This window comes from Scomber scombrus, chromosome 19, assembly GCF_963691925.1.
Source record: "Scomber scombrus chromosome 19, fScoSco1.1, whole genome shotgun sequence".
Lineage (NCBI taxonomy): Eukaryota > Metazoa > Chordata > Actinopteri > Scombriformes > Scombridae > Scomber > Scomber scombrus.
The window spans coordinates 23,015,578-23,032,215 of record NC_084988.1 but is presented as its reverse complement, the minus strand read 5'-3'; the positions used below and the strand labels follow the sequence as shown (position 1 = coordinate 23,032,215).

Here is a 16,638-nt window from a genome sequence, read left to right as displayed (position 1 = left end):
TTACTTGAGAAATCCCAATTTACCTTTAAATTGAGTGAATCAATACCTAAAATGTACAACTATATAAAAGACTACATTCCATCCATGTGAGTATTAAGAGAACTGGATACTATTTTCCAAGATGACGTCATTTTCATTTCAAAGAAAGCTGCATATTGAAAGTATACGCCAACATTGTTTTTTATCAGTGTTCTACATTTTTAAGGACATAGTTGAGCTGAAACTATTAAATGATTGATTAGAAAAATATACTGCAACAATGAATCACTATTTAAGTTGTTCAGTGAGCAAAAATGCAAAAATATTCCCCTGTTCTAACTTTTGTATAATTGTGAACTCAATATTTGTGAGTTTTGGACTGTTGGTTGGACAAAACCAACAATGTGTGCTCTAGACATTTTTTTTCACAGAAATTATACTGATACAACTTTATTTGATTAGCTCAATTTGTGATACAAACAATATTTTTTTAAATATGTGTGATATTTTTTTTAATAACAGTTTTATTGCAATGGTTCTACTTGGACCAACACTTCATCAAGCCACATTTACCACAGATCCAAAGCACTATTCCTGGGGCCTTGGTGGAGTGCCTTGTACCTTAATGCATGTCATCTACTGTAAGTTATTTACATTTTTTATTACATTTTCTATTCTTTGGGTTTTCTAGAAAATCACTTCTTCATGCGATTGAGGCCAATTTGCATATTTTGCTTCAAAACAACAGCTGTAACATAATAAATACTGTGAATCAACTATTTTAGATGCACAAATTCAAATTCTACCTCAACGTTATGAGATTCATTCATCTTAAAGAAGCGATACATCATTCACCACGCTCAGTTTAATGACAAAAATGTATCATTAGATGAATTTTGATTAGCTCTAAATTCAATTAGACTTGAATGACAAGCATTTATCAACATTAGTGTTCAACTGCAAACATGCCTCTGATTACTGCTCAAATAACAGCTCCATTTCTTTGCTGAAAATGAGTTCATTACTAGGCCATGACTGCTGGTAAAGTGGTCTATTTTAAACCCTAACTTGAAGACGCACAATATCTGCCAATACAGAAACACATAGATATGAAGAGTGGGCTGGTGGAATCAATTGATTTGAACAAACACCTACTTCAGCGCCCTGAATTAATCAAAAGCTGACCTCGTGCCATCGACGACGCTTCTTGTTTGATCCCTTTGTGAACCATTTAGCAATAAAATGGTGAGAACATTCTTAAAACAGGCTATAGGTTAAATAGATGCTTGTCTTTTTTTAGTGGGGATGTCAAAAGTGAAATTGTGCAGAAATTAAAAAAAGCACTGTGGTAAGCTTTGAGTGGAGGATAATCATTCAACGGACATTTTGAACTCTGCATTTTTGAATACCCTTGAGCAATTTAGCAATGTAAACAAGATGGTATTAGAAGAGCGTATTAAATAGTATATTAACAATCTATCTGTTTAGCTGAGATGCATCTTTCAAAAAAAGAATGTGGTTTCACAAAACAGAACCACATTTTTAAGATTGCAACACATAATATTGTGTATGTGACATTTGAACTGTGTCTAAAATCACATACTTCTGTTAAACATACTTCTGTGTAGTACACTGTGTACACTATGTACTTGCACAGTGTGCATATTTTGACAGGGTAGTGTTGTCTCAAATCAAACTTAGTCGTTGCGCTCTTACCGGAAATGATGATTAGCTAGTTAGCATTAGCATTTGCGTTATTTACTGCGGTATCGAATCATTATAGACTGTTAATTTAACCCAATAAACCTACTGATGGCTTATATCTGACAACAGTGTAGTGGTGCTTAGTGCAAAAAACACATGGCGGCAATGTTCACCATAGTAACAACGTTTCCAGTTTGAAAAGTGCTCCCTCCCCTTCCTCTACGTAGCCTAGATGGCGACCATTGAGGGCGACAAGTGTCCATAGTTATACACTCAACTTTTTAACCCTTTTGAGTCTTCCATCCGGGTACTCATAGTGCACTGCATTTTTCATACTTCTAAGTACAGAAATACGAGATTTGAGACACAGCATTGGATTATAAATACTGGCTTATTACGACAATGTTACACTAATTACACCAATACTAATGCTAATACTAATATTAGCACCAAAACCTTTCCCCTTACATTCAGTCTACTGTTCAATAACGTTAAAATCAAGCAATTTAACTAAAGTCTCAGCTGTAGCCATTGTCAAATTATCACAGACAAGAAAACACTCATGTCAGGGCCATGACGACAATGAGGACTTGATGCAGCTCTTATGCTGAGAGCCCTCTGCATAGACAGTGAGATTGTGACGCGCTTGCCTCGCACTCCCCCACTAACCCCAGCTATACCCTCAATCTGTCCTCAGCTCCTCCACTGTGCCCTGGGGGGTAGGGGGGGGCTGCGCTCTCACCCTCCTGCTACTGAGGTAGAAGACAGTGGCATTGTTAAACACAGCCCCGAGGACAGTCAGGAACATGTTCTGAGAGGTTCGTTAGGGGGAACTTTTCATGTTTTCTCCCCCTCTGTGAAGTGTTTCCTGAAGCTTATTTGGAGCACTTTCAACAGCATTAAGATAAAAGCAGGAACTATTATTAAAATGAGAGCGGTCGAGACCCACATGGCCTCCACTTTGCTTTAAACGATATACAAATGTAATCAAGATTTTAACTCGCACAGACAACCCCAGAAAAGACAGTTACAGTATGTGGACATTTCTTTCACGATTTAAGCTGATTTGAGCACTCAGTTTTTACTTTAATTTTCTCATTTACCAAAAAACTCACTTTGTTTAGGAATGCAACATTTGCTCAAGGCTAATTCAAGTGTTGATATTTGGATGAAAGAATAAAAAGAAAAAAAGAAAAACCCAGAAAAAAACAAACAGGAAATGAAAAGGAAGTAGAGAGATAATCGAGTCAGTGACGCTGGCACAGCAAATGAAAAGAAAGAGAGAGAGCCCACGGCTCTGCTTCACCCTGACCCTCCCCTGTCAGTTACTGCCTGTGGAGCTTCGGAGGTTAAAGTGGGTGTGTGGAGGGAAAGGGGAAGGGGAGGGGGAGGTTGATGCAGGACCAAAAATAATTAGGGTAAAAATAATTAGATGTAAGTGCTCTTGTTGAAGCATGCAAAAGCTTGTGCAGGGAAAAAAAAACAACGAGTATACAGGGATGCCCGGGGCTAAATGCAGCCCTCCCTCAGGTCAGCTTTGAAAGGAGGTAAATTGACCGGAGGGAGTGGGATACCAGTTGATGGGCACTGAAGAGGCTTAGGATAAAAAAAGATTCACATCTGGACTTAAGTAACCTCTGGAAAATACATCGGATCAGATAATATTAAAGCTGGGACCTAAAGGATACAAACATTGATCAATAGAAGCATTTCACTGATAAGTCAATTAGAAATCACATCCCAGAAACTTCTTATCAATCATATGATCGTCATGTTATTCTTTAGGTATCCAAAGATGGATAGACTGGAGAGATGACCACCCCTTTAGAGGAAGCTTCAGACTAAACAGGCTAGTGATATATACCGTTAACTGTGTTGAAAATGGACAGATATGCTTCTGTTTTCTACACAGGCCTCATAACGGCTCGCCTTTCACTTCTGCTATATGCGTGTAACTGTGACACAAAGCATATTTTTACACTTTCACTAAAATTTCATCCGTGTAGATTTAGCATGAACAGCATGTTTACTAAAGCAGCCGCGGCTATTGGTCTGTTTGCAAGTTTACACACAACGCGTTCAGGCACAGCACTGACCGCATATTGTCAGCGCAGAGAGCCCAAAATGGAATCAGAATGGATGAAAATAGACTTGAAGTGTAAGTTATGCGCCTGTGTAGACAGCTGTACTGATTAAAATAAGGTGTATTTGTTCTGTGAGATGAGCATGAGACAGGCGACTTAAAAACACATTGGAAATACTATAGATACTGGAAGCATCTGTGCTGTACCACCTCTGCTGCTTCATGCTTGTCAGTGTGGGTAGGCCTGTCATGATACTTTTGTCAAACGATATATTGTCTCGCGATAAACGATATTATTGTCATTTAAAGACTATTTTATGTCACTGATATAATGGTAATATAATAGCAAAATAAAGCAAGGGCAAAGGCAACAAGTCACTCACTTCCCATGGAAACGCTGCACTGCTTGGAGCTTCAGTGGGTTTTTACATTAAGTTTATCACCTGAAGCATCACCACCCAATTAAGCATGCAGGGTCCAAGCATTGACATTGTTAAAAATCAGCATTTAGACTCATCCATCCAGTGATATTTGCAACGGGACAATTTATAGAAACCTCAACCAAAAAAATGGACCAGTAAGTGTGTGGTTTTTTTTAAACATTTATGGACATGGTGCTGATATGTCCTGACAAAAAATGAGGGTTTTTAACTGATGAATATAACTGTCCACAAGATTTGTGGCTGTAAACATTTCATATGTGAAATGTATGCTTACAAAACTGAAAACTAAAAAGTATCATATTACGTATTTATTTATGAGCTGTATAGGCATAATATGTTTTAAATCTTTTGGGAATTCTAAGCTTAAAGGAGTCTTTAGCTCAACAGAAATAGTGATTTTGCACATATAACATAGTATGTGCATAATATGGCTCAAGTGTATGAAATCTAAGATCTTAACTCAAGTGCCTGCTGGGTTTACCACAGCACACCAAGTCCAACTACTTCATCTTTTACACACCATACCACAAGACTTGGGTCACCTGGAACATCCTACTGGATCAATGGTAGCTGTTTGAGGACCCAAACTACACACCAGCTAAACACATGCACACACATACGCACACATGCACGCTGCAGTCGCTTTGGAGCTGGTGACATAGGTCAACGCTTGTGGGGGAAACAAAGCTCAAGTGAAGCGAGAGCAGAGGGCTCAGTCACGAATGTGGCGTCACTCCACACTGATCAGTGTGGACGTTTAGAGGCAAGCCGCCGCTGCACATGCACACACTCTGCTCTAGAGATGGAGGACGGACAGACAAACAGCTTTCTGAGATGCAAAATGACATAATTTGAAGCAAAGATGGTGTTTGGAATTAAAGGGAAAATGTCATTTGAATCCTGGAGTAGCATGAAACCAGGTAGAAAATGTATATGTGATGGAATTAGAGATACAAAGGAACTCATGATAAATGTAGGGCAGAACGTTTTATGTTTTGCTTCCTATGACTGTCCCAAAGAAGCCTAACCGATATTAACGACTATGCTATGCAGTGCGAGGTCAAAGGCCGACGCTATTTGAGAGCTTACGAGTAAAGGCAACTTCAAAAACTGGCGACAACCCGGAGGTCAAGGTACGATCAAAGAATGAGACACTACAACAGTGCCCAAGAGGACAGCATGCCCTTTCAAAATGGGGAGAAATCTGCCAACATCCATCTGTGTGCATTTCACTATCCATCCTTCCATCTCCCCTTGCTCGGGTGTCCTTCCCTGCTCTTTCATTTTTGAATATGACAGGCTGCCCCGCTTTTTTTTGTTTTTTTTTGTTAAATAATGAAATAAATAAATCAACTAGCATCCCTCCCCCCTCCCATCCTCCCCCCCTTCCCCTCCCCCCCGCCTGAGGCTGGGCAGCACATGCAGGAAGGTAAACATGTCCACTGTGGTGAGCTCAGACCACGCGGATGCTTCACTCCAGGTAACGGTCGTCCTCCACAGCTCTGCGCCCACCGGCAACATCTCGGCGTTCACTAGCCGTGCAGAGTAGCCTGTGTCTGAACAGATTTCCGCTTCAGTGCCAAATCCCCCCCCCCCCTCCTCCCTCCCTCCCCATCCTCCTCCTCCTCCCCTCCCCTCCCTCCCTCCAGCAAGGACATCCATGGATTTGATGGGGAGGCTGATTCAAATCAGGGTTAACTGTCTGACCTCTACCTACAGTACCTGTCTGACGGCTTATAATCTGTCTGCAGAGCATCACCTTTTTGATTGTTGCAGTGTTCACTTTCCTAGCAAAGGATTATCTGCTATGAATACACCCAAACTCTTTCTGAAGGCTTAAAGGAGATATTTGTTTAGTGCTCCTTCTTCTTCTTCCCAGATTATGCAAAAAGATTCATAGCAAATACACTAAAAACTGAAAGCTTCAGATACTGTCTTTCTTATACCGCTCCGTTAGATTCTGTGGCTTTTGAGGACACTCGCTTCAACTTCAGCAAATACCTCCTTGTTAATGACCTGGGATGGCTCCATTCTTGCTCGGTTGCAACATTGACCCACAAGCAGAGGAAAACTGGTAAGGCAGAGAAAGCATGCAACGTTCTTCCGCAAAATGTCACTTGCGATCCGTTAAAACGGTTGCGTTCGCCAATGAGCTTCGATTTGAACAAACGTGGGGTTCCAGTGCTCCTTTGCAGTGATTATATAGGGCAATATCTGTCTTGCTCGGACTGGAAAATGCTGTAGGAGTGAATTAATCGCAGTTGAACCGCTCCATCGCGACGTATTTACGGAGTAACTTGAGGTGAAGAAATGCGCGATGCACCAAAGCGAACCGACTCGAGTCGAGATGCCGTTTCGAGCTGACAAAGCTAATTGCATGACAACTGTCAAACTGAGGATTCAGGTCATCGCTTTGGCGTACAGTACATTTGTGTTCCTAGAGTCCAGCCTATGTGCTGCATAATCCTGTTCCTCTGTAATGCGTAGGTGGACAAGGTGTAGGCTGATGTTCATTACTTTCCTCTCTGTGAGTCGATACTCTTCCTTAGTCTTCAAGAGCTCCCCGTTGTGATGCTGTGTATACCCTTGCTGCCAAATACAGCATTATACTCTGTGTGTGTGTGTGTGTGTGTGTGTGTGTGTGTGTGTGTGTGTGTGTGTGTGTGTGTGTGTGTGTGTGTGTGTGTGTGGTAAAACAACATAATACTTTTTGATTAGAGTGACAGGGATGTCCCCCATTTCCAAGATTCATTCTTCAGAAAAATCACTAAATATTACAGAGACGACTTCTTTGACAATAATGTGTCAATGGCTATAAAGTCACCACCACCCACTGGTTAAAATGTGTGCCTCGCTTTTGAAAGCCTTGGCATAGAAACCTACCGGGTCTGCAGCAAGTGACAGCATGCTGGGGCTTGTTTGGGGGAAAAAATTGTCACCAACCAAGCCCCCCCCCCTCCTCAGGGCTGAGTCTAGAAACTTTCCCCAAAGATATGCAGGTAAAGAAAGAGAGAATGAAAACAACAATGCCAGTCTAAAATTTGACTGACTTTAGATGAGTCTGCCAAAAGCCTGCAGAGAGGGAGAGAGAGAGAGAGAGAGAGAGAGAGAGAGAGAGAGATGGATCATTGCGCTGCAGGTCTGAGAGACGTGGGGACGAAAAGGCTGATGTGAGGCTGATGATGGTTGCTGTTTCCCTTATGTTTACCATCATTTCCCCATCGCAAACAAGAGGCCAGGCTGGAAAAGGCCAGAGAGCTGAGGCCTCCAGCATGCAGGCAGTCGAAGATGAGAGAGGGGCGGGTGGGGGAGCGTGGGGGGGGTGACATAGAGTGAAAAGACAACTACAGATAAGGGAGAGAGTGGGAAAGAGGGGGAAAAGGCAATCACTGATACGAGAGAGCGAGAGAGAGAGAGAGAGAGAGAGAGAGAGAGAGAGAGAGAGAGAGAGAGAACGCATGGGCTAAGCTGCCTCCAGACACCACGCAGCTCAGAGCAGATCGAGAGTGACGGCTTGCTGATTAGTCAACTCACAGCCCCCAAGACCGGAGTCTGCATACATGTACACACACACACGCACATACACATACACACACACACACACACATATAACACACATGCACGCACACAGGCCTGCACTCGACTTAAATAAACCCCCGCTGCTATCGGTTGCACACATGCAAAACACACGAATACACACGCATGCAAACAAATGAGCATGTCATATCTTCATTAAGCTCGTATTGTGACAGAATCTACCTTGAGAGCGACTTAGGCTGTAGCGCTGTCTGCAAGGTGTGCAGTACGTGTATACATAACGTTAAGGTGTGTCAACGTGCGTAATGAGGTTGGTGTTGAATTACCTTGAGGAGATAGACTGGGATGTTGCTGAAGTCCACGGGGAGTTTGAGGAGGAAACGGGCTGAAAACTCTCCCGTCTGAAATGGAAGAAACGGAGGTAAAGAAGTTTCGTAGCATAGAGGTCAATCCAATAAAAATGATCAATTGTAATATAAAATGAAAAAAAGGGGGGGGGGAAACAACAAGTGTCTTGATTTAGATCAGGAAAAACCTATTTGAAGAATACATAACAAGCCTGACACTATAACCATATAACCACATTTTCACAATATGTGAACACAAGGTTATTTAGGAAGACTTTCATTATTTAGTGATAAATAATAATAAATTATGCAGTAGGATGCTTCAAAATCAATAAGAGATCAATGGTTTCCTAAGAGCGTGCTGTACCATCCTGCTGTGCCTTGAGGATAGGCTGCAAGATATTTCATGTCAGTCATTTATTGTGCAGGATAATTAAAGCAAGTTAAATTGAGGTGATATTTACATTATAGTTTCAGTTATATTAAAACAGAATCTGCAAATGTTACAATCATAGTATTAAAAATGTTTATTATACTGTAACAGCTCAGCTAATGACAACTCTTGTTTGCTGGTTGTCATAGAAATGCAACATGTTTTATTACTTATCATGTAGATGGCGCAGAATATTATTAACTGAATTTGGTCAAAGTAAACATTCTAATCAAAAGCATCTGATTCTAACTTGACTGACACTGGCTCTTCTGTACACTCCAACAGACAGTCTTAATTAACATGCCATTTCCTATGGAAATTTCATCTGAGGGCTGAATATTCAATTAAACTGTAAATAAATCAACTGTGTATAATTATATATCAGAATTTGATTCTATAAATAAAGAGGGTAATGAAAAATAAATGTCATCTCTTGCCTTGAGAATCACAAGTGTTTCTGCTCTCAACTCAAGACTGACCATTACAGTTGGATGAATACCATGTAAACAGTGTTTATCAGTGAAGAAATCTACCTTTATGTATGTTATAATAGAGGCACTTTGTAAAACGTAGGTAACCGCACACTTGCAGTGGTCCTTACCCAGCTGTTCTTGTGACCGGCATAGATCTCCATGTTGCGGCTATAGTTTGGATCCTCCAGCAGACTGTCGTACTCAAAGAGCAGCCTGGAGCTTTCGCGGAGACGCTGGCACTGGTAGTGGTGGTACTGCTGGATAAGCTCCTTCACCAGCTGGAGCAAACATTCTGGGTTCCCAGCATCCCACTGGACCAAGTGCTGAGGTCGACACCAGAGAAGACAGACGATGAGACACAACATTTAGCTCCGTTTAAAAGAAAAAAAGGTTCAATGATATTAGCACGTAAAATAAATGCACCATTATTATACTTAGAGTGAGAAAACTAACAAAGACGATTAGCAGCTTTATTTGGCATCTACTACATTTTCTGTTGGGGCAGATTTGGTGAGAAATCTGACTTGATTTCAGGCACAAGAAGAGATTTCTATGTGGCATACAGCATAAAGAGGATGCTGCTCTTCAAACACAAACTGAAATAAAGATTTTTTTTAAATTTGTCCCAACTGCAAGATAAGAAACATCGGGGTTAAAAGATTTTTTTTTTTTATGTTGGAGAAAATGACTCTCTTTTCAGAACAGAAAGACACAGCAGTCTAACACACGTTGAATTTACTTGCATAAAAGTGGTCAGAGGACAACCTCTAAAGAGCTAATATATCTGAACAACCCATTAAGATACAGAATGGCACTTGAGTCTACATAGGAAATGTTGGACATTAATAATAGCAGTATTATGGAGGGTAGTCAGTGGTACTATTAATAGCAAGCGCATAAGAATAAGGACATGGTAAGGGAAAAAAAGACTGAGCCTGGGAGAAGTCCTAATCCTGACGAACGGTACTTCCCATTAGCAGATCAGAGGGAACAGGGCTGTGCTACAGGATGTCCTGTTGCCACAGACTCATTTAGATTGAAATGGAAAACTACTGGGTCTGACCTCTGCTATCTGCTCCTTCTATCTGACCTCTTAAGCTGTATTGAATGGTAGATAGAGATTTTTATGGACATTATATATCCGTAACATGGGGAAATATATCACACCCAAGAGATTTATTTGTAGGAGTTTATTATGGTGCTGCAATTTGGCAAAAGCTGACTCCCATTTCTGCCTTTGCTTACATAATAATTATGACCATGCTGACTCAAAGTATTGAAGCTCGTTACACCTTCCAAGTCTGAATGGTTCGGGCGCTCGAGCCAAGGGCTGAAGCAAGTGACCGATGCAAATACGGTACAAAACTACAATGATATGCAACCGCCTGTCACACATCAGTAAACAGAGCTGACTAAATTTGACCCTCTACGGGACTCTACCAAATGCAAACCTGTCCATTGATGCATAAGGAAAAAAATACCTATAATTAATGCCAACAACAGCTTGCAAAAGTAATTTTCTGTAAACACGTCAGGTCCAATAATGACAAATGCATGGCTGAGCTCTTGAGAATGAATGCTGTGAGAGCGTTTTTAATGAAGAAGTACAACATACAAATCAAGACCAGAGCAAAATACAAACATAACTGGCTTAATGAGTTTAGGGTTTGGACTTTGAAATAACTGCGCTTGTTATTTTTTAACAGATTCATGCTCCCTTGAGGGAATGATACCTGTCAATTCCAGTTGTCACGCAATCTCTACCTTTTCATATTGATGTAATCTGGTACACATCCTCTTGGAGAGCAGTAAGAATGAATGTGAAACTCTGAAAAGTTTTTCCCCCCTTGAAATATCCAATGTAATGAGTGTTAGTATTTGAGATAAACAAGGGTAATAAGTGGTTTCTTTTTGGTCCATGGGTAAAAAAAAAAGTGAAAGCGATTCGTTTCCACAGCTCATTCTGATAGTGAAACAGTGCTGGCATGCTTAAAACTATGAGTAGACAAACAACAGGCTTTGCAAACCTGATTACATAACTGCGATGCCAAAGTAAGTGTGAAACTTGTGTTCATCATTGTTTCTCCCATGCCTTGCTGGAGCACACAAGCCAATTAAATGCAGGACAATCTTAATGATGAGAAAATGAGGATATAAAGAGCCATTTCTGGTGTCTACTGAGTGGGAGGAATTGTTCCAGATGTGCTGGAAATGATGTAATTATTAATGCCAATTATATTAAGGTGTCAGAAGGAGGATGTCTTTGGCATTAGCTTGTCTCCCTGTCTGTCTGTCTGCCTGTCTGTCTGTCTGCCTGGCAGCTCGTATCAGCCCAATGGAGAAAGCTTCCATTGTTCTGGAGCGACTCACATCCCTCGCAATGGCAAGGGCAGGCTAAACAGAGACAGTGACCTCATCGTCCTGATCCACCAGTGGTTACCAGCAATGCCGGGATTCCCGAAATGAGGGGGCGATGCAAACAAGGATGGGCATTGTCCAAAAGAGGCAGCCAGTGCCCCGGGCAGGAACGAGCTGAAACTGAGGAGAGACTGAGGAAGTGCTGTGTCAGGATTGTGACACAGAGTATCAGTGAAACGCAACTGAGGAGGAGGAGGAGAGGCAAGGGAGGAGGGCTTGGAGGTGGGAGAAGAGGAAGAAAAAAAAAAAAAGAAGAAAAACACATGGAGAGCTAAAGCAAGTAGGCCAAGGCCAATGAAAACAGGCTGGATACTCTTGCAGTCTTGGTTTCATTGGAAGGAAATAATGACGTTTCCGACAAAACAGAACTTCTATAATAAAAAATAACAAGTGAAGCGACGACAGCTGCTGTTCAACTTTAATAATGTGTAAATGTCACAGTTATGATGCACATATGTGATGCTGAAAGATATGTTTTTCTTTCTATGACAACTGTTGTTTAGAAAAAGCACAGGGATATCGAAGTATGTTGAGACAAGAGTGAAGGAGAAACACTCCCTCAATAATTACAGCTAAGGTAACCTCAGCTGCTACGTTGGATCTCTTCCATGCCCAATGACGGAGGAGCTGAGCTTGTACTAGGCGGCTCCCAGGTTAAGTAGGGTGTTGCTGGAGAAGAGCTAAGTTGACTCCTCCCCATATAAATAAAGTCTTTTATGTATATTTTAACAAGACTTAATGTCTACAGCCATGCTAGGAGCTCTGAAAAATCTGTGCTCAGGCACAGCAGGGATTTAAGCTACTTTAAAACCAGCTAACATGCTTTCAGTGGCAATGCTATCATGCTTATATTTAGCAGGTATAATGTTTAACATGTGTTACATATGTTATGTTCATAGTTCAGTAAGTATTTGGTCATAAACCAAAGTAATGGACAGATGTACATTTTGGCTTGATGATGGGTTCCAAAGAAAAGTCAAGGGATCACTAAAGTTAGTACAATGAATCCTGAGGGAGATATGAATGTCTGCACCAAATTTAATGTCAATAAATCTAATAGACATCTTGTTCAAAACTACAAATATCAACCTGCCAGAAAAGTCAGGATCACCTAAATGTATCCTTTGGGAACCATGACAGTCTGTGCAAAATGGATGTATAGTTAAAGGCTCACTGAAGTTAGTAGGGTTCACCTTGTCTGGACCACAGTTGAATTTTACGGTAATACAGTACTGTGCAAAAGTCATTTAGGTTTAAGAGAGCCAGGTTCCTGCTATTGCTATATGCTTGTGTACATAGTTCGTGTATTTTCTGTTTGGTGGCATAAGACTTTTGCACAGTACTGTACATCCAGCGGTTGCTGACATATTTCATTCTGACCAAACAGGCCAACCGACTGACTGACCATCCTAGAGCCATGCTGCTAGCTCACAGTTATGGCCTATAAAAGCACATTGTACAGCTACATCTTCTATTGTACCGTATGTTCTGACTTTGAGTTAACAAGGTAGTGCAATAAACACAAAGTACAGCTGAAGCTAATAGGAATGTTACTAGTTCAGTAAGTATTTGGTCATAAACCAAAGTATTGGACAAATGTACATTTTGGCTTCATGATGGGTTCCAAAGAAAAGTCAGGGGATCACTAAAGTTAGTACAATGAATCCTGAGGGGGATATGAATGTCTGCACCAAATTAATGTCAACAAATCCAATAGTTCTCAAGACATCTTGTTCAAAACTACAAATATCAACCTCACAGTGGTGCCAGAAAAGTCGGGATAACCCAAATCAATATTTATCCTTTGGGAAGCATGAAAGTCTGTACAAAATAGATGCATAGTCAGGCTCTCGCTGAAGTTAGTAGCATTCATGTGGACCATAGATGAACAAAATGTCATGGTCATACATCCAGTGCTTGCTGACATATTTCATTCTGACCAAACAGGCCGACCGACTGACTGACAGAGCATCCTAGAGCCACGCTGCTAGCACACAGTTATTGCCTATAAAAGCACATTGTACTGCTTCATCTTGTATTGTACCGAATGTTCAGACTTTGAGTTAACAAGGTAGTGCTTGAATGCTGCAGCAAAACATTGGTCAAACATAAAGGGGGAGAGAGAGAGAGAGAGAGAGTGAAAAGCACTGAGCCAAAAAGCAATGTCCATGTGTTGCTATGTGTGTGTGTTTGTGTTTAGACATGTGAGTCTGTACAGACTCTTCACTGAATTGATTTTATTCGCTCTGCTGAAGGCTGTGAGTGCCAAAACAAATCTATGTTTTCTTTTTCATGAATAGGATAAGCCCTGCGGAAAATGTACAGATTTGATACATAAAAAACAAAAGATGCAATAGTCACAATCTAGGCTATTTGAAAGCTGAGATTTAACTGATGAACTGAAAAAAAATCCATCTACATGCCCTCTAGTTCATGCTGTATGGAGGGAACATCTTTCTTAGGGCTTTAACCACAGGGGGTAGATATCATAGCACTCAACAATACTCACTGGTTCAATCTGGACCTTATAATCCAATTATTTTGTCACAACACACTGGTTAAACCTGTATCAAATGATTAAGCCTAAACTTGGCTTATGATAAAAACCTGTCATCTGTATTAAATAAACCACTTTTTTAAAAATAAGCACATATATAATAAAACAAATAATAATCATATTACCTTAAGATATTAGGATTTGATTCTATATCAATGTTAAAAACTGCATATTAAAAATATATTGGATTAGCATTAGGATTTTGCGTTTTGGGTAATCAGCAGGGGTTTCTCGCCAATACTAACACAAAGTCAAAATAGCACATTTAGCAGAACATCATGCCTTTTAAAAGAAAATACAGTTTTTTTCTACCTTTTGATTAATATTGATTTCCTTTAAACCTTAGGCATTAGGCATCTGGCAAAGTGCAGCTTTGATAAATAAAAATTAAGAAAATACTTGTAGAAAAATGTACATATTTTGTCGGTTACCTCAATTCCAACTCTCTGTGCCAATGCAGGAAGTACTAGTAAAAAGCAGAAAAGGATTATGTAAGGCAAAACTTAAATGTAATTAAAAATGTCATAAGAGCAGCTGTATGTGTCTATTTAATATCCTATCATCAGTTACGTAACATAATTAAGAGTGTACCGCCATGCTATCGGCTCTGTGAGGTTGCAGACATCAGAATATAAAAATGGTCAAAATTGCAATGCTAACATTAAGATTTTTAGCAAGTATATTTACCATGTTCACAATGTTTACCATGGTTTCAATTAAAAACCAAAAATGCCAATCTGGTAGTAAAGAAAAAGTCGGCGGATCAACAAGTCTGAGGTATACTACTCTGAACCAAAAATGTCCGCTACTGGTTGCGCTACAGGAAAAGCAAGAGGATCACCGAAGTCATTCAAATGTATCCTCTGAGGGCCTTGATCTAACAATCTGTAGAAAATGCAATGCAAGATATTTAATTGTGTCAACCTCATGTTGGTGGTAGAGGAAAAGTTAGGGAACCACCAAATTCAGCAGGGTTAATCCTCTGGAGATCATGAATGTCTGTACAGAATTTTACAGCATTCCATCCGACTGTTGTTGAAATATTGCAGTCACAAACATGATGGACCAAGATCACAATCTCTGGAGCCAAGCTGCCAGCATGGCTAAAAACAACCCAACAGATAGTATTATTTTAATAAAGAGAATACAGTTGATGAATGATTGCATCAAACTTGTAAAGACCTTTCAGCATATGTTGAGGAGCAATGATTCCTGTAAACTATCATTTTTGGGGTCTACTAAATTGTAAATATGTTGAGGATAAATGAAGAACTCAGGAACAGTGTTTTCCTTTAAGAACAAAATGTACACCTAAATTGGGCATCTTCACACTGAATAGACCCAAGTTGACAGAATTATGTCTTCCTGTGCCATCCGTCTGTACCATCTTTGATCCAAATATTTATCTTAGGCCAATGAGAGAGAGACTGGCATCTGAAAATGCAAGATAATTATATAGGCCAAGAGAAGATATTTGTTTTTACGTCTTAAATGTGATTTTTATAGATGCTGGCAACCTGATCCAATAAATCGCTGTAGACTTGAAAGTGTGAGGCATTAAAAAACTCCCAAGTATTAAATTAATCTCTGTTAGTCTCTAATTCAAGTGTGGGCTCACACCCTGTTTCGCCCCCGGAGAGTGCCAAGTCTAAGATCATGCTAAATTGCTCTTGTCATGTGTTTAAGACACTTGGCATTCTCAGCCCAGTGTTTTTTCACTGTGATCCACACGGTTTGTGTCCAACACAGTGCAACTAGTTGACAGAAAAAGCAGTTTTCTGACTACTTTTAATGTGGTTCAGTTACTGCTTTAACCCAGCACTAGTGCACATTGAGGGCTGATGCTATTGTCCCGTCTTAGTCTTGGCACTTGTGTTTCTTATTTTCTCCCATCCATCAGCTGGTGTTTAGGAACTGCCAAACCACTTTCCACCAGCCATCTCTGGTTGCAAACAATAGCCTGCCCACTAAAAGCATTCCCAGACCTGTCAGTGAGCCCTGCCAATAATAAACCCTAATAAAAGTTGGAACGCATTATTCCCTAAAGCAGGAAGGAAGCAGGAGCAACAGTTGGTACACTATGCCCAGGTTGACATAATTTTGCTTTATGGGCCATCTGAGATCCATTGTTAGAACAGTAACAGGGGACGAGCTGGAGCAGTAGATAGGAAATGCTCACCAATGCTTGGCATTCAGGATTACCATGGGGTAACATGAAGTTGTGAATGTTTCCTTTTCCTAGATGGGAGAATGCTTAGATTGACTTTAAACACCATTTTTCAGTGGGAGTTGTCCTGACGTTTAAATGGCAAACAATATCTCATTGTAAAAGAACATAACTTCTCTGAGGAGTCTTAATTTTGATTAAAAAGTGGGAAACAACACTTAATCTAAGAAAGCATGACAGATTACTGGCCAATGAGCCTCACTAACATGAAAGCCCTAGGATATTAAATATGTTTTTATTATCAACAAATCCAGTGAAATACTGAACCGGTAATGTCAGTTTGTCTCTCAATACTTCCCACCTTCCCTACCCTGACTGTGGCACTCAGCCCCAAGACCACTGATTACTACTCAACATGTACATTTTTAAAAACAAAATATCAAATATTTAGTTTCACTTTAAAAAATGACAGAACAACAGTTGGACATTGTACTTTG

At 40.3% G+C, this 16,638-nt stretch overlaps 1 protein-coding gene across 1 annotated transcript in view; it reads right to left on the bottom strand.

Moving 5' to 3' along the window:
- Positions 1-16,638, bottom strand: part of babam2 (BRISC and BRCA1 A complex member 2) — an 80,153-nt gene that overhangs the window by 45,873 nt on the left and 17,642 nt on the right. Inside the window, exons 5-6 of the mRNA XM_062439927.1 lie at positions 9,128-9,322; positions 8,073-8,147 (exon numbers count right to left, since the gene is read on the bottom strand). Of these exons, the coding sequence (XP_062295911.1) occupies positions 8,073-8,147; positions 9,128-9,322 (270 nt within the window). The remainder of the gene's footprint in view (positions 1-8,072; positions 8,148-9,127; positions 9,323-16,638) is intronic.